The following is a 27,039-nucleotide window of genomic DNA, read 5'->3' as shown; positions in this document are numbered from 1 at the left end:
CACAGCCTTCAGAGCTGAGGTATCAGCAAACTGATGTAAGTCTTCTCTATCTATTTCTGTGTACTTAGAACTTTCTCCAAAGAACTCAAACCTCATCACAAACAATGACCAATAATTACCCATTCTTTCACTGTATTTTGATAGGTATGTACATTCGACTTACCCAGAGATTAAGTAACCAGTACAAAAAAATTAGCAAGTTAGAGATAGGCCCAGAATAAATGTGTAGGTTACTTAAGCCTCAGCCCATTCTCCATCCACTATATATATTTTCCTTATCCTAATGAAAAACGAATTGACCTGTATTTTCCTTTGGAACCAACTCAGAAAGCCTCTGCCAGGTAATTTTCCTTCCCTCCCTCTTTCTCTTCCTCCCTCCCTTCCTTCCTTTCAGATTTTATTTATTTTTTAGAGAGAGGGGAAGGGAGGGAGAGAGAGGGAGAGAAGTATCAATTGGTTGCCTCTCTAAGCCCCCAGCTGGGGACCTGGACTGCAACCCAGGCATGTGCCCTTTCTGGGTATCAAACCAGAGACTTTTCGGTTCACAGGTACTCTACCCACTGAGCCACAGCAGCCAGGGCTCTGGCATGTAATTTTCATCATCTAGTATCTGGCTTAAAAACATACTTTAGCACATCTACACATATAATAATAAATGAATAATGTTGAAAATGTATTCATTTTACCTTGGAAAAATCAATAGATCAACAATTATATCAAACTGAAGTTCTGAATTATTTCTTAAACCACTTAATAAAATACTTTCTAAACTCAAGCAAATTTTGTAATAGTTTAAAAACTAACACCTTGGAAGTATACCGAGGGAAACAGAAAAGCAGTGGTTCATGTTGTCTCACTGCTCTTTCTACATACTTATATTATATTATAGAAACTAAATTTCCCTTTAAACTATGGCCTCATCAAGGGTAAAGATTATTTAGTTCTGTTATCTCCAGAGTACAGCAGAGTGTCGAGCACATATTGAGATGCTCAGTAAATATTACTTGAACAAATACACTACTTAGTTTAAAAAGTATCAGAGCAATAGATATGCCTTCACAAGTGATCTGAAAAGAATAGAGAAAGGAAAATAGGAAAAATGGAGACGAGGTCCGTAGGTGAATAAGACAAAAGGAAGTTAAGTTTAAGAATATGGATGCAAATGATAGGCAATGTCTGACAATTATTTTTTTTTTGGGGGGGGGAAAGGGATGCTTACACCATCAGGAAAAAAAAGGTAATAATTTAAGAGGAGAAAAATACATATTCATAAAATAGTAAAAAATAAAATTTGGCCACAAGACCATTAGGGAAGTCCAGAGAATATTATATCAAATTGGAAATTAAACAGTAGAATTCAGTTTATTTGCTATGTTTGGAAACTAAAAGAAACAAAAAGGTTTTTTTTTAAAAAAAAATTAAATACTTATGTTCACTGAGCAGATCTGAATAAACTTACAGCCTGAAAAGTCCTTTTAAAAGGTCAGATAATTATTGCACTGTCACAGTATTAAAAAAAATTTTACAAAGCCAAGTACATCCCGGCACTATCAAAGACCCCATAAAACAGAAAAAATTAACAACCACATTGAAAATGTACAACAGCAATGTCTTGTCAACACTTCTGTACAGAGCACAGACATGACAGCTAAAACAGACAGAAGAGAAGATGCTTTTGACAGCCAGTGTGTGTGAATGATTCTTTGAGTCAGATGGCAGCAACAAGTTACCAACTAAGAGATCTGCATGACAACTAACCATCCATCTGTATCAAACACCATCTGGCCAAGATGACTCTGGCTTCTGTGTATTTGACACTCCTTCCAATTCTAAAGACTAGCAAAACAAGTGGTCTACCCAGCATCTAAAGAGGAAAAACAGGTACTTAGGTACTTGTGTTATAATGTGCTTTGTATCTTTCTTAGTGTACAAAAGCAAAACTTAAAACAACAGTGATCAAATATAGAACACATCTTAAATTTATTAAAAATGGCTGTCCACATGTATTTTAATCAAAACCTTATCTTAAGAAATGTCCCTTTATCCAGGCAAAATCTGAATCTATCTTCAAAACTGGCAGCACATTCTCTGTAATTTTGGACATACAGCTGCTCAAGTTTCATGAGTTTCATTAATATAAAATAGAGTTCTAAAAATGGAATTATTTTCCAATTGCTGACACTGGAAATTCTAATTTTTCATATTTTCCAAAGCACTTATTTCCTAGATAAGAAGAAAAAAATGTCTAGTGCTCTTAAGCCATCTACAAATCACCTAAATAGATCAAATGTTATTTCTTTTTGAACATTATGTCTTCTCATCCCAAAGAACTAATCTCAATATTCTGAAAAATACCATTGCTTTCCTGCAAGTATAAAAATTGGAATAAATGTTTAATGAATTAAAATAAAAAACAGTCTCAATTTAAAAACCTTTCAAACTTCCAAAATTAACAAAGAGAAAAAAAGCTTTGTTGAAGGACTTGCTTGGCTACCACAAATGCTCTCAATAGGGAGGCTCCACAGTTCATAAAGTAAGGTAATTAGATATTAATTATCCCAATACATAGCACTTTAGACACAAACTAATAGTCCTGACACTTTGGTAAACTAATCAGCAATTTTAAGTTAAAAAAAAAAATGAGATTGTATAGGATTAGCAACTCAGAGACCCTGGTTTCTTCATCCATTCTCTGCTATATTCTCTTATAACGCGGTAGAAGTCCTGCCCTCTCTTTCCCTCCCAATACCAAGATTTATCTGGGCTAGAGCTACAGTTTGACAGATCAGATTATCAATCTAATTGTCTCCTATTAGGTGACAGTGCTGCCAGCAATTTCACAGCATGTCAAATGGTACACTAAGACAAACTCTTTTTATTTTACAATCTTGTGTTTTGCCCTGATTAATTTACTTAAGTCTCTTTGAGATTTGATATCTTTCTCTTTGAAATGAAGATATTTACCTGAAGGATTGAAGGAGATTGCATGTATAAAATAGCTGGCACATAATAAGCTCCTTGCAAACATTAATTCCTTTCTTTTAATAATGTGCAAGGTATCTACATAACATCTATTACCATAGCATGTAGTGCATACATCCATTAACTAAAGCTCTGATTACCACCAAATATAGGCAGTTTGTACCAGACTTACCACACAACCACCCCATGCTCTAAGCCAGTTTTCTCAGTCTTTCTTCTAGCTGACTGTAACCTAGGACTCAGAAGTTTGTGGTATCTCCACTGAATCAAAAACATTCTGTCAAGCAAAAACAAGAAACTCTGATTGTTCCAAGTTTACAAAGAAAGTTTATAAAACCTATAAAAAACTGGCTAAAATATGATTAAGGAATAATTAATGGCTGTTAAAAATTATAAAAGTAGCATGTTTGCTGAAAAAAATGCAAACAGCAAAATGTCCACCATCACTATCACAACAAAAACCCAGATAGGTACAAAGTAAAAGTGACAGTGTCTTCCTTTACTTTGTCTTCCATTCCTCCTCAGAGGTAACTACTACTGACACTTTGGTATGTGCCCTTTCAGAACTCCTGTGTACATGTATATGTATCTTTCTTTTTAAAAAAATATGAATTGTTCTATAACCAAATTTTTCAATAATGCATTATCATCATATGATCATTTCTGATAACTACTATGCACCCAAATCAGCAAGCTCTATATTCTTTATCTCATCTATTCCTTACACTAACCTTCTCAGGAGGTTAAAGATGAGAAAAACTGAGGCACAAAGAGGTACAAAATAACATGCCCAAAGTTTCTAAGTAGGTAGTGGAGCTGGGACTTGAATCCAGGTTTGCCTGACCTCAATGTCCAAGCCCTAAATAACCACTATGGCATATTATGTGAGTATACCTAGCTCCACGAAGGTCCTCTGTTTGCTATATAGTTTCCCCTTAGGCAGTCTCATCCGCAGTGGCTTGTTATAAGCAGGACTCTCAAATTTCTCCTTCTAGTCCAGACCTTTACTCTGAGCTCTAGATCTATGTGGCCAAGTGCTACTGGAAAATTACTTCAAATTTTACTTATTCAAAACTAATGATTCTCCTCCCTCCAACTACCTAACTGTTCTTAAATCTATCAGCTAATTCATTGTCTACACACTAGCTATTGTGTTCCTTTCAAAATGCAAATCTAACCATAACTCTCATTCTTCCCCCACCCCCCAAATCTTAAATGGCTCCCTGTTGCTCTTAGATTGAAGAAAGAAAAATTCTCAATATGGCCTCTAAAACTCTACAGTCTTGCCCCTGACCCTTCTCACACTGTAGTATTTCCCATATACTTTCAGTTGTTTTAGGCCAATGGGTCTTTATAACAGAGGTCCTTATACCTGGAAAGTATACCCCCCTCCCCGCCAGCCCTTTCAAAAACTACTTCATAAAGATTGTCTTCTCTGACCTCCTAGATTAGGTCAAGTCCCTAATAATTCTAATGGCAGATGACCTCTCTTCCTGATACTTACCAGACTTTGAAATTTTACATTTATGAGATTGTTTGACTAATCTCTGCTTTTCTAGACCGTGCCACTGTTCCACAAAACAGGGAGTATGCCTGCTTATCATTGAAGACCCAGTACTTAGAACAGTTCCTGTTATAATATATTAAGGTGCTCAAAACAGTTCTAAATAAATATCAGAATTTAAATTTCCCTAATTATTAATGGATTTTCTTGAACCTAGCTTACCTGTCTGAAAATTTTGACAGGACATATTTCTACAAATAAAAACCTAGAACAAAGGATACATACATTTTAAATTCTGAAAATAAGTCAATGGCAAAGTACTAACAAGTACAATAGAAGAAATAAGGCTTTGATTAGAAACAGACAGAAGCATCTTTATTTTAATGCCAGTAGCTTCAGTAGGAAAAAATCCAGAGTGAACTGCTCTATTCTCATCAATACTTTACACAGACAAACATGATTTTGGGAAACAAAGAAAGGAACAAAAAAGTGGTAAACGATGAGTCATTTACATTTTAAGTGAAAGCAAAGGTGTTTTAAAAAATAAAATAGTACCTATAATAAAGGCATGTTATGCCTTCACACAATTCTTTAAACCATGTTTTTTACAAGCTTTTAGAGGTAACGTGAGCCTCCGGGCTGAGAGTTAACATTTCAGATGGGTCAAGACCAGATCTAGAAAGAAGTAATCTGACAAAACAGTCCTTACAGCTTTACATTTCCTGTCAGAAAAATGTTGAATCTATAATTTATGATAAAAAGACAGAGCACAGTCAATTAGTCTTATTTGAGGTCTTTACCTTAGATTCACTGGTTAATATTCTTTACCTTTTTTATTAGCACAAAGAAAAAGCAATTTATACCACAGCACCTGAACTATCTTAGAATTAAGATTTCTTTCTTTGTATAATTCATTGTTGATTTTTCTCTCTTAATCGGAAGAGACAAATTCCCTTTACTCTGTATTTCTCTTCAAGACAGAGATTTATATTTCTGATTACAAAATACAAAGGATCCTGGAACAAGTAGATCAGTTATGGGAAGTTTTCGGTAACTTGATCATATATGAATATGGTAATCTGACGTTTAAATGGCAATCAGTTTTAAAATTTTTAGATGTTTTTATTATTTTATTATTGATTCTTCTCTTACAAAGATGGTTAAAGAAGCAGTAGAAGGTACTTAACTCTTTATTAAAAATACTTGTTTTCTCCCAAAGAACAGTGGAAGGAATGGATAACAAGCAGGTTGGTAATGTAATAAAATTGATTACATATTTAACTTCAATTTATGAAGATCTCTGGGCAACTTTAGCTTAGCCATAAGATGTGGCAAAGACTGCTGATTATTCCCCTATATACATTCTCATTTTTCTAAGTAATATAAACTATTAGCTGGGCATATGGACATCCAATTAGGGAATATATTTATTAGTCTTCCTCACTTGTAGGTGTGAGCATGCAACTAAGTTCTGGCTAACAGGATGTGAACAGAAGTGACCTGTACAAATTTTGGACCACATAATTAAAAGGAAGCTGTCTGCTCTTCCCTGCTATTTTTCTTTATTTCTCTCTCTTCTCCCCTTTCCCTTCCTCTCTTCCCACTGGCAGGGAAATAGTAAGAAGTAGAGTGGCCACTATGATTCCAGAGACAGAAACCATATTTTAAGGATTCTCAAGCTGCCTTACCACCTGGCTACTCACCTCTGAACTATTATATGAGTGAGAAGTAAACAACTCTCTTATTTAGCCACAATATTTCTTGGTCTCTGTAACAACAGTTTATCCTATATAACAACTAATTCAGAGGCCAAGCCAACTCTATAAGGGCTATTGTGATTTAAACAGTAAGTCAGAAAATCTCTTAGTGTGGATACATATGAATGCTCACACAAAGCAAGAAGCAGAATAAGCAATGTTAGACTATGAATCCTTTAAGTGCATGCTTTATGTTTTATTTTCTTTGAATACCAGGCATTTATTACGTGTCTAGCATATCCTAAATTGTTTGTAGGATGAATAAAAAAATATTAATAGCAAGCTTTATATTCTACCCTTTTTTGGTAAGAGATGTATAGCTCACAAAGTAAGAATTCATCTAAGAGGAGACTATATTAGATTCATAGAAATGGGAATAAAACAGTTTGAAAACCTGAAATGGGGTACGATTTAGCTAGGTTATTATAATGAATATGTTCAGTTTAGAGTCAGATGAACCTAGTTTCAGCACAGATTCTGCCACTTGGGTTGAAAACTAACTTTACTAAGTCTTGGTTTCTTCATCTGAAAACGGGGGCTAACAATTTTGACTTTATAGGGCTAAGAGGAAACATGTAACACTTCACTAGACACTCAGGTAGGAGGTTCTAAAACAATTCAAAGCCATGCTAGCAGGGCTGCCTAAGCCTAACGATGAAAAATTTGGTGTAAAAAAGAGAAATACACTACATAGGGGCCAGGGAATGTAAATATACTTGATGATCAATAGTGTGACACCAGTAGTATTCAACAGTATGTGGATCGCCCTTTGAAACTTAAGTGAGGCAATTTAGGATAAATAAAAGGCAGCTTATAAAACTTAGCACTCCTTTGAAATGGTACAGGTGAAAAAACAATGACTATATAAGTTCAAGTCTGACATGCAATTTAATGTGCCTCCCAAGTGGAAATGGCATATATGGGTCTAGAGCTCAGGGGCAGGTCTGGAGTAAGGACATAAATTTAGGAGTCTCTCTCATAGGTACCCGAAGCCACAGGAAAAGGTGAGATGGCTAATGCAAGAATATAAAGTAAGAAGCAAAGAAGGCCTTGAAAAACTCTAACATTTAAGGCCTGGTAGTAGAGAACCTACAAAAGAGAAGGAGGAAGTAGGGCCCAAAAGAGTATAAGAAAAATCAAACATGGTGTCTGTAATGTTAAAGAAAACAGTATTTAAAGGAAGAGGTAGTACAAGAGATATGGTCAGGTAAGAAATGGAAAGAGGTAGATCGGTATGTATGAACTTGAAAGACTACTGATTTTAGGCAAAGAAGTTATTTTATACACACGAAATCTGTGGTCAAGCAGATTTCTCCAAATCCCAGCTCTAACTAGCTTTACTATAATATATATTTGTTATGTGGTTGTAGGCAAGTTATTTTACCTCTCTGTACTTCATTTTCCTCATCTGAAAAAATACTTCCTTATAGGATTTGTATAATGATTAAATTAGATGACTATAAAGCACTTTGACCAACAGAGGCCTCAATAAATCTTAAGAGATGATGATAATGCAGATAAAAATAATTTAAAACCTTTTTCAGATTAGCATGATTCCATTTTTGATAAAATCTAATTCATATATTCTGGAAGGACATATATCAAATTACTAACAGTGGTTACCCCTGGGGAGTGAGGAAGAGAATCATCACTTTGTATTCTGCACACCTTGAATAATTTACATTTTTTTCAATAAGCATGTGCTGCTTTTGTAATTTTGCCCAATGATATTTTTTAAATCACTTAGCTGCCTTATTGGTCTTTGCCTCCCTTATTAATTTGAATTACTTCAATGCAATCTGCTTGACAGAATGTTCTTAAATGGATGTAGCATACTGACTTCTCAAACAGGAATTTCGGAGTCTTAAATTGCAGTGAACTAGAAGAAACACTGTGACAAGAACTGGCTTGGAGTTTGAACAACTAAGCAGTAAAAGACTAGTGAATTTGTTCAATCTGATGACAGCAATAAAACAGAGCTTGTAAGAAAATCTAGCTACATCAATTCTATTTTTTTTGTAATAGATTTTTTTAAGTTGTAGTAAAATATATATAACATAAAATTTGCCCTTTTAACCACTTTTAATTCTGTGGCATTAAGTATACTTACACTGTGGTGAAACTGTCACCATCATCCAACTCTAGAACTTTCTCATCTTCCTGAAATGAAACTCTGGATCTGTAAAACACTAACTCTCCATTCCTCTCCCTCAGCCTAGTCTAGAAACCATCCTGCTTTCTGTCTCCATGAATCTGACTACTCTAAGTATCTCATGAAAGTAGAATCATCTTTTGTGACAGTCTTATTTCACTTAACATACTATCCTCAAGGGTCATGTATGTTGAACCATGTGTCAGATTTCCTTCCTTTTAAAGGCTGAATAATATCTCACCGTATGCATATATAGCATCTTGTTTACCCAAACATTTTGTTAAAGTGGTTTTATATGGACTGATTTTGTATGTTAACCATTCTTGCATTGCAGGAATAAATCTGATTTGGTTAAGATGTGTAATGCTTGTGATATGCTGCTGAATTAAGTTTGCTAGTATTTTGGTGAGGATTTTTATATCAATACCTGTATGGGATACTGGTCTATAATTTCCTTTCTTTTTTCTGATATTTCTGTCTTTGGGATTAAGGTAAGTAACACTGGCCTCCTAGAATGAGTTAGGAAGTGTTCTATCCTAATCAATTTTGGGGGAAGAATGTTAAAAGGATTGGTGTTACTTCTTATTTGAATGTTTGGTGGAATTCATCAGTGAAGCCTCTGGGTCCTGGACTATCACTGTTGCGAATATTTTTGACTGCTGTCTGTCTCAATCTCTTTACCAGGTATAGATCTATTAGATTTCCTATTTTGCATCATTTAGTCTTGGTAGGTTGAGTGTTTCTAGGAATTTGTCCATTTTATCTAGGTTATTCAATTTGCTGGTATGCAACTTTTCTAAGGTTGTCCTGTTGCTTCTCTTCTTCTCTTGCTCTATTCTATTTCTCCTTGGTACCTTCTTCTCCTAACACTTCAAATATCATCTCTACAAAGACAACTTCCAAATCTACATTTCCATCTGGTACCTTATTCCAAAGATGAACACTTCAATTGCTTGCTGGTCATCTTCCCCTAGCTAATCTTCTAACACTTGAACTCAAAATATCCAAATCAAATAAAATAATAATTTCCTTTACCAAAATCAGCATTCTCTATTTCTGTGGCTGCATCATCAATCTTCCAGTTATCCAGGCTGAAAATCTTCCAAGTGCTATATATGGTATTTAAAAACTTAGGCCTGACTTAAGAACATTTACTTTTATCTTCATAGTAGAAGTTTGAGAACCTGTATATATCATCTTATTACTAAAGATTATAAGTGAGTAATAACTAGCTTGCTTTACTTCAAAGTTCAATGTCAGTTCTGGGAGTAGATACATGAGGAGAAATTAGTGATTTGCATTTAGTACTTTTGATTCTGTAAGTTCAAAAACAATAAATGTTTCATAAAATAAAATCCCAAGAAGTAAAAAGTATAAACATGTTTTTTAAAAAGTTAAAAAATAAATGAGAATAAAATATAAAACCCAGTGTCAGAACTTTTATGTCATTATATTACAGGCATACCATGTTTTATTGCACTTTGTTTTATTGTACCTCATCGATATTGCCTTTTCATCAACATTGAGCCAAGACCCTCTACCAATAAAAAGGTTACAACTCACTGAAGGCTCAGATGAATTTACTGAGTAAATCTATCTGATGTGTAACATTATGTTTAAGGTGTACAGCATGTTATTTTGATACATTTATATATCATAATATTATTAACATTATAGTGTTATCACATTACATAATTATAGTACAATTATTATTGTCTATATTCTGTCTTATTTACTACTTGTTTGTACCATTATTTACTACACATCTATAACCTTAAACACCATCAATCTTATCCACCACTCCCACCCCCGTGGTATCTCCTGGTTAGCGTCATTTAACTGTTTTTTATATATTTGACTTCTTTACATTTTATGTATAAGTGATACATGATAAACCCTTCTAACTTCTGACCACCATCACCTCCTTCTGCAAACTTATCATTTGTGGCTATTTTTTTTCCTTTCATTCCCTCCAGTTCTAAGAGGAATAAATATTTCTTTTCTTATTCATAGTAAATTTTTCAACCTACTCCTGACCAATGGTTTGGCCTAATTTTCCTCTTAACCTTTTGTCCTTTAACTATTTCTTCATCCTATACACTCTAACTCAGAAGTGTTATCCACATTCGAGACTAAAATAAAACCCATTGCTCTAGAACGTATATCTATAATCTCTAATTCAGAACCCCACAGAGGTTGTGAGATCCATATTTGCAACCATCCACTGGACGTTTTGATCTTCTTGCCCCATAGGTAACTAAATCTAATAACTGAAAATTACACATCTTATTTCTCTATCCCCAAATTTTCACCTCCTTCCCCATTCTTGGTTTCAGTTGTCAGCATACCAATTGATCCAGTCTTCTATTCCAGATACTTGGGTTTCATTCTAGAATCCATGCTATCACCTTCAGAAATGGTCTGCATGCAGCTGTCACCTGCTTTCTATTCTGTCTCCTAAATAAATCTTAGATCTCTGTCCCAATTCATTCTTAACACTAATTTAACTCCTTATTTTGGCTGCTTGAAATGAAGGCCACTTACTTTTTCTTTTAAAAATGGAAGTATAACATATATTCACATATAATAAAATATGCATATTAATAGATATTTACATATAAGTCTATATTAAAGTACAGCCCTGGCCGATGTGGCTCAATTGGTTGGAGTGTTGTCCCTTTCCCACAGATTGAAGGGGCATAGGTTTGATTCTTGGTCAGGGCACATACCCAGGTTGCAGGTTCGATCCCTGGTTGGGATGCATATGAGAAGGCAATCAATCGATGCTTCTCTTACATCAATGTTTCTCTCTTTCTCTCAAAGCAATGAAAAAATGTCCTCAGGTGAGGATAAAACACAAATAAATAAAGTACATAAAGCTCACCTTGATGGTTGCCACGTACTTTTAAATTCCTGGCTCTTAGAACATTGGTTAGCATTGATATGTTTGTTGAGCTGAATTCCTTCCACATTATTCTCTATCCTATCTATCTTCTATCCCACAGTCTTTTGTATAATTATATGTTAAGACTTTTCTAAAGCATATATGTATTCATCCTTCAGTAAATTTTTTAAAAGATTTTATTTATTCATTTTTAGAGAGAGGGGAAAGGAGGGAGAGGGAGAGAAACACCAATGTGTGGTTGCCTCTCTCATGCCCCCTACTGGGGAACTGGCCCTCAACCCAGGCTTGTGCCCCGACTGGGAATTGAACCGGTGAGCTCCTGGTTCCCAGGCTGGCACTCAATCCACTGAGCCACACTAGCCAGGGCTCCTTCAGTAAACGTTGACTGAAGAAAAAATACAGTACAAACTACTTAGTCACATTCATCATGACAGGTCCCTAATATCCCTTCATAGCTGCTTCTCCTGGACTGTTCTGACTGTTGTCCTTCTGGAACCACAGCATCATCTCATAGTACACTGTGTACAGGGGTAATTTGACAAAGCTGAAACTTCTGGTAAGTCACTAAAGATTTCATTGAAATAGTCAATATTATAGTTAAAGATGAAAGACTACTATAAATTAGTAACAAATTTAGTTTTAGGATATTTTAAATACTGTCTAAATAGGATATACTGTCTTCCTGCTAGCCAAATAACCATGTAAAAACAAAAAATTAGCTAAGATAATGATACTTCTTTCAGTTTGTAGTTTTATGTAAGAATTATTTACACCTGAAACTAATATAAAATACTGAAAGTCAACTGTAATTAAAAAATAATTTATGAAAGAACATTTGTCATGTTGTACATAATGCCTTAAAAATGAACTCTTTCCACAAGTCACAATGTTTTTAGAAAACATATAAAATTCTCAGATTTTATCCACTAATATATCCCCATGTTTCAGTAATCCTGGTTCTTCAAAGCAGTGACTAACAATATAATATTTTTCAGTAACAAGACTCTCAAATTCCATTTACCAGGATAAATAACTTTCAAAACCAAAACCACATACCTTTTGCTGTAGTTCTTTTACTGCAGAATCTCTATCCATGCATGCCTGTCGGAAAGCTTCGTAAGCTTTATTGAGTTGCTCACCAATGTTTTTATCCATTTCTCTCTGTCCTGTAGCATCACTATCAAGGATGGAGTAAATAACACGTCTGGAAAATAATCAGAACAATTTATAGCCATTAAGTTATATAAATCTCATTTTTAAAATGCATCTGAAATACAGTTCTAAATGGTTTGCCATGAACATTATAGAACCAAGTACTATAAAGGTTTATAAAGGCATAAAAGTCTCATCTGAAATCCTAATAATAAATACCGTGAAACTGTAACTTCTTTAACTTTTAAATATTCTATACTAGTGCTTAAGGAGCAATGGGAATCCAGTTCATGAAGAGGCTACTTTGAAAATAGTAATCTGTAAGTGCAACCTAAAAATGGAGAAATATAGAAGTATTGTTAATAAATTACAGAAATGCACAACAGGATTAGCAATGTGGGAAGATATTTCTTTTTACTAAACGAACAGTTACTCCCTCTTACAAGGTGAATTCTCACTACACTGAAATTAGAGCAAAATTAAATACATAATAAATGTTTGTGGATGGAGTTCGCACTGCTGTTATCGCAGAGCAATTAAGATGTGTGAAAATGCTCTTATTTTAGCACAAAATCTAGGGAGAGCTGCTGTTGGACTATATATTTAAAAAGAAAAACCACATCCCCCACTCCCTATTAGTTTTCTAACCTCCCTGCTGTTTCTGAAGTACAGGTGATTTACTCAGTGGAGATAATTTGGTTTTATCACCTCAATTTGCATAACATGTCTAACTGCATTCCTTGGACCGGAGCAGAGCACAATCATGACTGATCCTCCTGTCCAGCTGTAAACACCACACCACAGGACCTTTCTCTTAACCCTCTGAAAGCCACAGAAGAGACAGAGTTCCCTCTAAGTTACAGGAGATTTTTGGAGCACCAAATTATTTAGCTTCTTTATAATTGGAAACCCTTCCTAAGCTCAGTTTCCAATCTTTCATAATATCTTTCATTTTATCTTTGGGTACATAATGCTTTAAATTTTTTTTTAGTATTTTACATAAAGATATAGCTCGTATAACATAATTTACCGTTTCAAAGTGTACATTTTTGGTTTGTTTTTTTTTTAGTACATTCACTGTGTTGTGCAACCACTGCCATTATATAACTCCAGAATATTTTTTATCAGCACATAAAGAAACCCTGTACCTGTTAGCAGTTAGGCCCAATTTCCTTTTCTTCTCATCCCCTGGTAACCACTAATTGGATTTTTAATGCTATGGACTAGATTATTTTGAACATTTCATATAAATAGAATCATACACTTTATGGTCTTTGTGTCTAGCTTTTTTTCTCATAGCATAAAATTTCCAAGGTTTATCCATGTTGTAGCATGTAATAATTCTTCATTGCTTTTTATGCCTGAATAATATTCCACTGCAGATATACACTTTATTTATCCATTCATCAAATAATGGAGATTTGGATTGTTTCTACTTTTTGGTTATTTTAAATAAAGCCACTATTTGTGTAACACACATTTGTGGGAACCTGTTTTCGATTCTCTTGAGTATATACCCAGGTGCAGAACTGCTGGGTCAGATTGTAATTCTCTTTAACTTCTTAAAGGAACTGCTAAAACTGTTTCCAAAGAGGCTGTATCATTTTACATTTCTACTAGCAATTATATAAGTGTTCCAATTTCTTCACATCTTCACCAACATTAATTGTCTATTTTAAAATTATATGCATCCTAGTCGTTATGAAGTAGTAACTCAACATAGTTTTGATTTGCATTTCCCTAAATATGTTAACCATCTTTCCATTGTTTATTGTTTATTTGTAATATCTTCTTTGGAGAAGTATCTAGTGAAGTCCTTTGCCCACTTTTTAATTGGATTGTTTAATAGAGACTTAGCAGATATATATATATATATATATATAATTGGGAAACATTTTCTCCCATTCTTTAGATTGTGTTTTCATTTTCTGATGGTGTCCTTTGACACACAAAGTCTTAAATTTTTAGAAAAATTTTGCTCAAGTAAACTAGTGTTTTAATTTTTTAAAATTTTTGTTTATTGATTTGAAAGAGAGAAACATTGATTTGTTGTTCACCCATTTATGCATTCTTGTATGCGCTCTGACCATGGATTGAACCCACAAAGTTTTATATTTTTTCTTTTGTTGCTTATGCTTTTCATGTCATATCTAAGAAAATATTGCCTGACTTCTGGCCAAGATGGAGGTATAGGTAGATATACTGTGCCTCCTTGCACAACCAAAGGAAGCACAACAACAAATTTAAAAACAAAAAACAGGAAGAACTGCCAGATAATCCAACTGTGTGGAAGTCTAATAACCAAGGACTTCTTAAAGAAGAAACATTCATCCAGACCGACTGGAGGGGTGGAGATGGGTAGCTGGGGGTGGACAGGACTCAAAGCAAGGCAGCGGCTGGAGGACCAGGGCAGGAGCAGGAGCAGTAGCTGGCAGACCAGGCAGTCCCATATTTGTGTGTGGATAAACCAGGAGGAACAACTGGGGAGCGAGACAGACCGCACAACCCAGGGTTCCAGCCTGGGAAATAAAGCCTCAAAACCTCTGACTGAAAAAACCTGTGGGAGTTGAGGTAGTGGGTGAAACTCCCAGACTAACAGGAGAGCTCACTGGAGGGGCCCACAGGGTCCTAGAATGTACACAAAAAGACCTACCAAGGTATTAGCACCAGAAGAGCCCAAATTGCTTGTGGGTAGCGGGGGAGGTGACTGAAAGCCTGTGCAGAACTGTGCAAGCAGCATTGTTCCTTCTTGGACCCCTGCCCCACATATAGAGCCACAACACAGGAATGTGAGTAGCCCCGCCCTGGTGAATACCTAAGGCTACACCCCTCACTACGAAACAGGCGTGCTAAGACAAAAAAAAAAAAAAAAAAAATAGCCCAAAGGAAAGAACAGATCAAAGCTCCAGAAAAAATACAGCTAAGGGATGAAGAGACAGCCAACCTATCAGATGCAGAGTTCAGAACACTGGTAATCAGGATGCTCACAGAACTGGTTGACTATGGTCGCAAATTAGAGGAAAAAGCAAAGGCTATGAAAAGTGAAATAAAGGAAAATGTACAGGGAATCAACAGTGAAGGAAAGCAAATGAGGACTCAAATCAACAGTTTGGAGTAGAAGGAAGAAAGAAACATTCAACCAGAACAGAATGAAGAAACAATTCAAAAAAATGAGGACAGGCTTAGAAACCTCTGGGACAACTTTAAACAGTCCAACACCCGAATCATAGGGGTGCCAGAAGAAGATGAGGAAGAGCAAGGAATTAAAAACTTATTTGAAAAAATAATGAAGGAGAACTTCCCTAATCTGGTAAAGGAAATAGACTTCCCAGATGTCCAGGAAGTCAGAGTCCCAAACAAGTGGGACCCAAGGAAACACACACCAAGGCACATCATAATTGCATTACCCAAGATTAAAGAGAAGGAGAGAATCTTACAAGCAGCAAGAGAAAAGGTGACAATCACCTACAAAGGAGTTCCCATAAGCCTACCAGCTGATTTCTCAAAAGAAACCTTACAGGCAAGAAGCGGCTGGAAAGAAGTATTCCAAGTCATGAAGGGCAAGGACCTACACCCAAGATTACTCTATCTAGCAAAGCTATTGTTTAGAATGGAAGGGCAGATAAAGTGCTTTCCAGATAAGGTCAAGTTAAAGGAGCTCATCATTACCCACCCCTATTATATGAAATGTTAAAGAGGTTTATGTAAGAAAAAGATAAAAACTATGAACAGTAAAATGACAACAAACTCACAACTATCAACAATGTAACCTAAAAAAAACAAAAAACTAAGCAAACAACTACAACAGGAACAAAATCACAAAAATGGAGATCACCTGGAGGGTTATCAGTGGGGAGGGGAAGAGGGAGAATGGGGGAAAAGTACAGGGAATAAGAAGCATAAATGGTAGGTACAAAATAGACAGCAGGGGGAGGGGGTTAATAATAGCATAGGAAATGTAGAAGCCAAGGCACTTATATGTATGACCCATGGACATGAACTAAGGGGGTGGGGATGAGGATACTGGTGGGGAGGATGCAGGGGGAGGGAATAAAGGGGGGGAAATGGGACAACTGTAATAGCATAATCAATAAAATATATTAAAAAAAGAAAATATTGCCTAATCCAAGGTCACACAGATTATCACCTATGTCTCCTTTTAAGAATTTTATTATTTTAGCTTTTATATTTAGATCTTTGATCCATATTGAGTTGGTCTATAAATGGTGTGAGGTAGGGGTGGATATTCCTTCTTTCACATGTGGCTATTCAGATGTTCTGGTACCATTTGTTAAAAAGCTATTATTTTCCACTCAATGGTCTTGTCACCCATGTCAAAAACAGGTGAGTATAAATCACAATGTTCTTTTAAATACCTACGTAACATTTCAATCACATCAGCCAATCTTTCATTTTAAGATAATAAACACACTCCTAAGTCAATTTTCAGGCTTAATAAAAACAATTTCAAGGATTTTATTATGGGGATCATAATGTCATTATCTGAAGAAATAAAAGAATGGTAATTTTTTAAATAGTCTACTCAGGAAGATTGTTTCTACTGCAACATCTGACAGATGGAAAAGATGAAATATTGTTAGGAAAATCAACATTGCCTGGATTTCTTCCATCCTCCCTTGTTTCCTTCTTTCCTTCTTTCTTTCTTCCTTATATATAGAGAGAGGAAGGGAGGGAGAAAGAGAGGGAGAGAAACATTGATGTGAGAGAGAAACATCAATTGGCTGCCTCTTGCACACCCCACAGCCAGGGACCTGGCCAGCAATCCGGACATGTGCCCTGACCGGGAACTGAAACAGTGACATTTTGGTGTGCAGGATGATGCCCAACCCACCGAGCTACACCAGTCAGGGCCATTGCCAGGATTTCTGACATGCCATAGACACTATGGAAACATATTAGCATTAATACAGAATATCACTTTGAGTATTTTTATTTATTTATACACTAAATCAACCAAAGAAGAATTTAAGGCAGCTTACACAGGAGATTAAAAATAAGTATACAAACAGGGAAATAAAAATAAGGGTAGACAACAACAGGGACTATAATATACTGTAATATGCTAATGTAGAAGTTAAAGGTTTTAAGTAGCTAAATGGCTAAGTTATCTATCACTGTCTTAAAAAGCTACACATGTCATTACAAATTGTCAATGTAAATCTCTCCCATATTTTTCAATCTGGGCCACTAAATCTTTTTGGACCCAAGTTTTTTTTCTCTACAATATTCAAATTATATTTAGAATAGATTTCTAAGAAACTTCTTTGTTCTACAGTTCTTGAGTCTATGAGTCTAAAATGCATGTTTGTTCCATCAAGAAGGTACATTCTTGTTTTTAAAAATATAAATGCAGAATTAAAAATAGCTGTATCATATGTAAGTAAATTATGTGGAATCTTCACTTCAGGTCCTTGAATTAGATCATACAAATGTCACTGAATTACTGAGTAAATTCCACAGGAATGCATCCTGTTTCCTGAAATAAGAATGCACGCTGGGGAGATATGATTCAGGTCAATACAACTAAATAAATGATACATTTAATTCTTATCTCACAGCCAAGAAGAGAATTGGGTGTTAATCAGTGACACTGACCAGAGAAAAAGGAAAACACTCTCTGGACCCAGCTAATTAAATTGAACAGATTTCAAATATTAACACCCTGAACTTTAAAGCCACTCATTCCTCTGTTTTTTAAAGCATTTGTTAAGTGTAAGATTAATTTCACAATTTAAGAGGCAGTCACATTTCAATTACATTTTGGCATGTCTTCTGCAAAATTCGCCAAGCTCCAGGGAATTCACTTTATTTATAGTAAATACGCTCAAACCCAAATCTTATGGCCATTGTCACTCCCCAAGCCCAGAAAGTCCAAGCTAGAGCAACCTCTGTCTTAGAAACACTCTTCCAGTTATGGTTTCACTCTTTTAAATATATTTTAAGGAAAGCCTTCCACAGTAATTTCTCTGTTTCTGGGTCTGGTTTCCCAGTTTCCTTCTATCACATTCGAAGAAAAGATTAAGTCGCTGATGCCACAGAAGGTAGCTGGGTGGAGAGAATGCAAAGTGGCCCCCCAACCCCAATCCTCCAGAAGCCAGGGTAGTTCCCACCCACTCACCTCCACAAGCAGTTTCATTTTGTCCCTGGTGGTTCCTGATAGAAGGGAAATGGAGGGCAGTACGTTCTTGTTCTGCTCCCAGGTCCAGCATGTGCCACCCAGGAGGAAGCACCAAGAAATTCCCTGGGCGGAAGGTTGCTTCCTCCACTGATCCCTTGGTTCAATAATGAAACTGCCATAGGATAGGAGAGGCAGCCTGCACAAGGGAGATAATTTTGTCTTCCCTTGGTAAAGTTTCTCAACTCCAACAAAAGTCTATCAACTGCTAGGGCCATTTTTTAATTTTAATCAATAATCTCATTACTATTGAATTCCACTACAAAAAACTAAAGTATGTGATTGTTTTCTACATGTAAAACACTGTGTTTGGTGCAGCAAGGGCTTTAGAGATGGTACTACCTTAGAGTTGTGTTTCTTTCACAAAGTTTTTTCGCCAAGTCATCATTTCCTATTATTCACATTCCCATTTGACAGACAATGCTCAGAAGAATTAAAAGACTTGCCTAGCAGCTACAAATTCTTAAAGATTGTTCTCCCAGGGTGCCATGGTGAGCATGTTCATTCATTACTATATTTACTGAGTGCCAACTACAGCAAAGCCTGTGCTGGGCACCACTGATGCAGTGAGAACCCTTAGGCAATTCTTAATTATAACAATGGTTACTCACAGAAATGATTAAGTTAGTGCTTTTCCAATGATCCTAGAAAACAAGTAGGAATGGAAATAAAATAAAGAGCAAGTCCTATTTTTTTGGACCTCAATTTTCCTTGCTTTTAAAAATATGGGGTTAAATGATATAATCTCTTTCAACTTTATTATTATATAGCATTTCCAAAGAAGTACAGAATAGAAGCTTTTGCTTGGCAAATATGGTGATTTATTTTTCCTCGTAAATGCTACCATAGATTTAAAAGGAGTAGCCATTTTGTTTCAAATTGTATTATAAACTAGGCCTGGGTTACAAACCAATTGATATGACTTTCATTTCAAGATGGTGAGAAGCATGAAATAAAGTTATATAGGGTGTCCTGGAAGTAAGGAGATCGTATGATACTTTGACAATATGTGATATAACACTGTGAAAATTAATGACCTTATTTATTTAATAACATTTATATATTTCCTCTTTAACATTTTACTAGGTAGAATAATAAAAAGTATAGGCTTTGGATTCATATCCCAGATCTGCAATTGTCTACCCTGTAAAGGAGAGTGTTCCATAATGTGACTGGACTTGTGTCATAGGCTGGACTTGTGTCAGAACGGAGGTTGCTTTTGGGGAAAAAAACCCTTAAAGACTGTCTAAACCTAAGTGATGTTTATCTGACATAATAAATTAGCACCTTCCCTTGCCTCCTGCTATGTGCCGGTTCCTGTGACAGATTGTTACTCTGACCTGGTAGCATTCAGGTACCATACTCCTGATTATTTCTCCTCCATCGTCTCCCCCACCCCTGTGCCCTACTGTATAATTCTTTGGTGCCTACCATGTGGCATGGGGATCCATTTCATCTCGCAACCTCCCAAAATAAGCCTCATACGTAAATTTCCCTTAATAAACTCTATTCATTACCAGACGGGAGTCCCCAGCCTTTCTTTGGTCTTTCCTTGCTCTCCACTTATGGAGGTAGATTTTCAGTCTCCAGGTTTTCCCCTAGTTTGCATGTACTAACATAGCTGTTTACTTAACTTCTCTGATTATTAGTTTTCTTACCATGCATAGCTCATAGGGTTATGAAGAAGATTATATGAAACCATATATATGAAGAATATATGTTATTTGTTCCTCATATCTGCTCTTCTAGTATTTCCAATTTTTTGCTTCTCCTGCTGGATAAAATGTTGTGGTATAGTCACCTATGGTGAAGGCAACACTTCAGGGATGGTTGAACAAAAGGAATAGTAGAACAACAAAAATGAACACGCTTATGTTTTTGACATCGTGGAGCTGCCAGATCAGCTCTGGATATCTTATACTTTGAATTGTAATACGTGAATGAAATAAAATTTCTGTTGTAAGCCACTGTCTTTGGAGGTCTCTTAAGAGGGGCGTTGAGCTGAATCCTAACTGGTACAATATTCAGGACTAGTTCAGTGCTGAACACATAGTAGATAATCCTTGCCTTTTCTTTTTCTAATTAGAGCTTATAATGTCATAAGGCAGACACACATGAAAATGATTAACCATAATAGCAAGTCATTTATAAATGTGTAAAAAGGTATGAGCATATATAGGCAGGGTCTGGGAAGCACAGGCAGAAATATTTGTAGGAACTCACTTGATAGTTCACTCAAGATTTCTGCATTTAATTGTATGTAAGTTTTACCACAGAAGAGAAAAAGAGAGAGAGAGAGAGAGAACTGTTGGGCTTCACAGAGGATCCAACAATTAACCTGGGCCCTAAAGTATGAGGGTTTCAACAAGCAGAGAATGAAAGAGGAAGGAACATTCACCCTGAAAGAGCTGAAGTACTCAGTAATCACTACTACAGTGCATTTAGGGACAGGAGGCATTCTATTTATTAAAGTCTAGTGTACGTGCAGGATGAGAATATGCTCAGACAGGATCATCAGAGCCACCATCTAGGTATAACTGTGCCGCACTGCAAAAACCCTAGGAGCACCATTCACATAGACTATAAGCAGAATCGTATCCCCTAGAGATACAGAGGGCACTAACTGTATAAACTACACGCAGCAGACTCAGTTATGACCAGACTGCATTGATAGCAGACCTTGAAATTTAGGCTTTAACCTGATGACATTACGGAGTAACGAAGAATTTTCGAGCAGGAGATAGACATGTTTTAGAAAGGTAAACTGGACACCAGCATGGAATAGAAACTGAGGGAGACGAAACGGGGATATCCATAGGAAATTGCTGCTCTATTCTGGGTGAAAGATGAGGGCTTGAACTAGAGCAGGGAAAATGAGAGATGGAAGGATTCAAGAGAGATTTCCAAGGCAAAATCAACAGGGTTAGTTGACCAGCTGGATCTGCACAATAGACAAGAAGGCAGCATTCAGGTCCCTGCAATTCCGAAAAAGTTGGCCTGGGATGGGCCCCTGGAATCTGCATTTTGATAAGCAAAGTAACCCAGGCAATTCTGTTGAAGATGGTTTACCAGCCATAATTTTCAAAATACTAGGCAGACAGTGATGATAGGCAGAAGAGGAAGAAAATTTTTAAGGGAAAGGTATTCAATTTTGGAAAAAAGTACTTGAAGAGACATACCAACAATAGGCAGGAAAAATGTAGCTAAAAGTGATAATAAAATCTGGAGGAAGAAATGAAGACCAAGGATGCCTTCCCTCCTGATTATATTCCTGAAGTCCTGTTTTGAATGTCCAGTGTCCTTTGATGCTGATAAATCCTTGGACAGTCAATCAGACCCAAATCTTTTTTTTCATTGCAAGAAAAAACTACATTTCTAAAAAGCAAATAGCTAAGAGAGAAAGAAACAATACTCATTATCATACCATTTTATGTCCCAAAATGTACACCTTCTTCCTCCCAAATAAATATAAACCAAAAAAGAGAATAGGACCACTTGTTATCTGTATGATGTCAGAAGGAAAACTAGGTAATGCATAAAAGCAGAAAGGCATTTTAGTAGATGTCTGTTGTCTTATGCAAAGGGACTATTAGCCAAACGGATATTGTAGGAATGTTATCCAATGCTCTGTTCTGTTGACCCTTACATACTATTAAACAACAGGAAAAAACTCTCACAGTGTGTTTGAATATGTGATTTTTAAGTCTTTATTTTCCACTCTACCAAATTTATAAAAATAAAATAGTGTCACTAATGATCTCTCACAAGAATAGGATACTATATTTATCTTCTGGACTTAACCAGGAAAGTTAGGGGGGAAAAAACCTTCAAGTAATCTGGAAAAAGTCCCCCAAATAGAAGACAATAATGTAAGAAATGTCACAGGCTGTACCAGATTCATAAAGGAAAAAGTTGTTCTTGAAAAAGTAGTTAAAATTTTGTGAGTTAACAGATTAAGGGGCTCTCCAAAATCTCAAGTCATTTACTGTACAAGGAAAAAAAAAAAACACATTATAAAAGGAGAGAACTTGCCCTGGCCAGGTAGCTCAGTTGGTTGGAGCATCATCCTGTACACCAAAAGGTTGTGGGTTCAATCCCTGGTCGTAGCACATACCTAGGTTGCAGGATCAATCCCCAGGTGGGGTATGTGTGGGAGGCAATCGATCAATGTTTCTCTCCTGTGGATGTTTCTCTCTCTCCTCCCTCCCTTCCTCTCTAAAAAGCAATAAACATACCCTCGGGTGAGGATTTAAAAAAAAAAAAGAGAGAACTCTTTTATAAAGAGAGTTAAACTTTGGGATACATATAACGGACCTTTTTACAAAAAGGCCTCTTTTCTCTTAAATCACAGTTTAAATTGCTGAGCAGTCATTTAGCCTTGAGAATATTACCAATGATAAATGGGAACAGGCAAGAGCCTACATAATTACAAAGCTGTATGTACTCGGTGCTCTTAACCAACGGCACAGGACTCTACAGTTCTTCATACCCCAGCTTTTAATTTCCCTGAGGACACTTACAGACTGTTAGGCAAATGACTGCAAGTCACAACTTGCTTTATCAGAAGTAATTGTGAGAACTCCGTAAGAAAATAAATAAGGTTTCAGAGATTTCCAGATCTCCATTTCCAGTCATTCCCAAGATGTTTAGGGTGTGACTGTAAATGTACTATGATAAGTTTAAAATCATATACACTATTTTTACACCATGCAACACATTATATCATTCCAACTGTTGAATACTCCCAAGACAGGACCCAAAAATCCCTGGTTGGCCTGACAAACAAATGTTTCAAACCTGTATTTGTGCCCAAATTATCCAAATTTCCACTCTTTTCAGGGCCGCATCATTTTTTTCTTAAATATACATGTTCAGACCTAGTAAATCCTAACATGTGCTGTAGAGAACGAAAAGTTTATTAAAATTTTTGATTTGTTGTATCACTTCCTTTTATATCTGGAAAAAATAAAAAAGATACTATAAAATGAAGATTCCAAACTTAATTTTTAAACTAGACCACATGTGTGCAATGTATTAATTTCTCTATTAAGACAATTTGTATATTAGAACCCAAATTAAAAAGCCTAGTCAACCAAAGATAAAGTCAGAGTTAGCGTATAGAATGCATATTGAGTTCAGCATGCTTGTTGATGAGAGTGAGCAAGTCATTTAACCTTCCTCTGAACCTCAGTTCCCTCATCTGTCCCAGTTTAGTACGTAGGGGTAGAGCATGCTGTAGGATATGCGTTTCCAGTCTGTCAGTACATTAGAATCATGAAGGGTAGTTTTAAAAAATAGATCAGCAAACCCTGCCCAAGACTTCCTGAATCATATAGTATTTGGTGTGTATTTGGGGGAGGGGGTGTTGGGGAAGAGGAGGGAGCAGATATAAACCAGATTTAGAATCACTGCTATAGGGGGTCCAGTTATAACTGGGAAAGCAATGTACTCTGTAAAACACTACACAGCTACGCACCAAGGCAGGCAAACAGGCTTTCATAGTATCCTTTTGCTCCACAATCATCTGCTTTTTGAATTGTTCCAGAAGCATATAGAATTTGAAAACAAAAATAAGTTGCTAATGTAGGAGATGTTCTGTAACCCTGGGAAGTTGTAACCCACCCCACCAGTCTTTTGACACTGTTTCTGTAAGAGATGACGCTGATTAAACAAGTTTAAACAACATGTCTGTATAAGAAACCTAGGGACTAACTTCAAAAGATACAGACCCCGACCTTCAGGCATCCAGCTCTGGGAGATTTGCTGACCTTCAACCATGGAGCCAGGATGACATGAAGCTGGGATGACTTGAATCCATGATAACTAATCCAGGACGATGTAACACCAAACCATCACTTGCCTTCTCGGAACAGACTGAGCTAGTCTGCAAGTAAAGAACTTTGCACCCCCCTCCCCTCATCTCTTGTTCTGTTCCCCTCTCCCTCTTTATAAACACCTCCGCCTCCACTGAGGGGTGGAGATGGGCTTTGAGACTTGAGTTCCCCATCTTCCAGATGGCCAGCACCTGCAAATAAACCACTATTCTTTATATCAGCAACTGCCTCTTGAGTATTGGCTTTCATAGCAGCAGACAGCCGGACCTGCTTTTGCTTACAGTTCATTTTTTTTTTTTTAATGTACTTTGATACTTTGGCAGATGGCCCAGAGAACAGCACTTTAATGATCTTCATTCCATAAAATTCCACAACTCATCAGTCTATAGAAGTGTTTTATCTATGGATGGAAGACTCCATTAATGTCATTTGCACTGAGGTTCATGTTGAGAGAGAAATCTGAGTGTGACCACAGCTCTTCTCCCACCAGGCCACAGTGCTCCTTTTAACATGATGCTCCGCCATACCAATACTCTCAATTCTATTTAAATTCTCAAACTACCTACAGATAATTGAGAAAAGACATAAATCCCAATGGCATGCCTTCAATCCCAAAGAGGCACACAGCCATGGAACAGAAGGACAATCTTAGTCTTGTGTTTAAATGGCAAACATCCTAATAATGAAGGAGGTGGCTCCCTATTTTCTCATGGGAAACATTAGGGAATAGAGGTAGGTTAGGGATCGACACCAATTGAGGTAACATTGCTTGCCAGATATTTTACATACACTACCTTTTTAATATCCCTCTGCAGGAGTATACATTATCTACCCTTTCTAGATAAGGAAACAGCGCTTCGGAAATTTAAATACAATGACTAAGGTTACAGAATTAGAAAATGGAAGATCCAGATAAATTCAGGTCTCTCTGATTTAAAAAATCCAATCTCATAACTCTTTTCATCCTAATTTATTTTTATTTTTTAATCAAAGATATATATACATATGTATGTGTATATATAGTTTAATTAGTCATATAGCTTCACAAGGCTTAAGAAAAACAGTCCCCTGCTCCCCTCTCTCCATTTCCTGCTTCACTGTGGCAACAATTTTCAGTTCTTTTGGTTGATTCTTTCTGGTATTTCTTTCTGTACTCTAAATAATATGTTAATATTGCCACTATTAATTTTCACTTTTAGTTACCTTCCCATTATGCAAAATAAGGATTAAGCTCTCTTTAACAATTCTCCCTTCCCCATTTTATATCCTTCCTGCTCTCTTATTTTTGGTTAGAGTAAACGTTCAGCTTTTACTTTTTTATGACTATGTGATGCTATTCACTGCTGAGCCTTATAATACAGAGGTAGGCAAAAGTATTGTATTATTTATTTTTATTACAACTATAAACTTTTGCCCACCCTGTATATCATGGCTCTTTTCCCTTTTCTGAAAAACTTTTCCTGAAAAAACTTCTCATTTGCTTATTTTATTACCACTAACACAACTCCTTAATCCTTTCAGATATTTCAGTTATTCTATCAATTTCATCTTGGAAGAATCTCTCCTTGGGCTTTCTGACTTGCTCCAGTCTAGACTCAATCTCTATGCCTAAAGGAAAGCCTTTATCTTGAAACCTTCTTTTACCTTGAATCTGAGGATTCCCTTTGTTCATCTCTCTCTCTCTAGATGAATCTCTCATTTTCAGTATCCCAAATCTTCGTCTTTTTTGTTTACTTGTCTATTTGGTGGAGTTAGCCTTCCAGTAGCTTTCTGAGAAAGTGTTTGTGAAGTAAAATTTTTGAGACATTGTATAATTGAAAATATCTTTATTCCACCCTCAGAGTTAATTGATAGTTTGCCAGGTTAAGAGTTTTAGGTTGGAAGTAACTATTCCTCAGAATTTGGAAAGCTTTGCCATGCTCTCTTCCGGCTTCCATTTGTTTTTGTTGAAATCAAGACATTTTGATTCCTGATTTTGTAGTTGACTCATCTGGAAGTTTGTCCTTCAGTTCTTGGAAATTTTCTTGAATTATTTTTTGGGCAATTTCATTCCTTCTGTGTCCCTTTCTGGGACTCCCCTTATATGGATGTTGAATATTCTGAAGCAGTACTCTAATTCCTCCCAGCCTCCTTCTCCTTTTTAAATGAACTTCTTTCCCTACTTTATAGATAAAATATCTTAAGCCTGTTGTCTTTGGCAATCAGTATTGCGCTGCCAAATAATAGGTAGCCAATCCTGAATAAAGACAGTAATAATCAAGGTAAGTAGTGGTGCTTGTGGAGCTCCACTAAGGTTGGGACTGTGTGAGCCAAACAGTGTTTCACCACCAAATGTGCAGTTCAACCAGAGCAAAGCAGCTCAACTTTGATTATTTACACAGACACACACACACTTCAAGTTTGAAAAGAATCACAGGCTTAAAGGTAGATTCTTACCACCTGTATCCTAGAATGATTTATAATTCTAAGAAGGCCTAATTTTTGTGGGGTTGTGGATAATTGTGCGTGATTTGAAAGGTAGAAAGGGGCCCTCTGCTGGTTTCCCCTACTGCAAGGA

The 27,039-nt window shown here is 36.2% G+C and overlaps 1 protein-coding gene across 4 annotated transcripts in view; it reads right to left on the bottom strand.

Moving 5' to 3' along the window:
• Positions 1-27,039, bottom strand: part of TANK (TRAF family member associated NFKB activator) — an 86,103-nt gene that overhangs the window by 33,906 nt on the left and 25,158 nt on the right. For all 4 annotated transcript variants that reach the window (XM_045187398.3, XM_024579803.4, XM_024579804.4 and 1 more), the window contains exon 2: positions 12,357-12,504. In XM_045187398.3, coding sequence (XP_045043333.2) covers positions 12,357-12,455 — 99 coding nt within the window. In that variant the 5' untranslated portion in view covers positions 12,456-12,504. The remainder of the gene's footprint in view (positions 1-12,356; positions 12,505-27,039) is intronic.

This window comes from Desmodus rotundus, chromosome 2 (genome assembly GCF_022682495.2).
Source record: "Desmodus rotundus isolate HL8 chromosome 2, HLdesRot8A.1, whole genome shotgun sequence".
NCBI lineage: Eukaryota > Metazoa > Chordata > Mammalia > Chiroptera > Phyllostomidae > Desmodus > Desmodus rotundus.
Note: the sequence above shows the minus strand (reverse complement) of the source record. Positions and strands in the feature narration are given on the sequence as shown.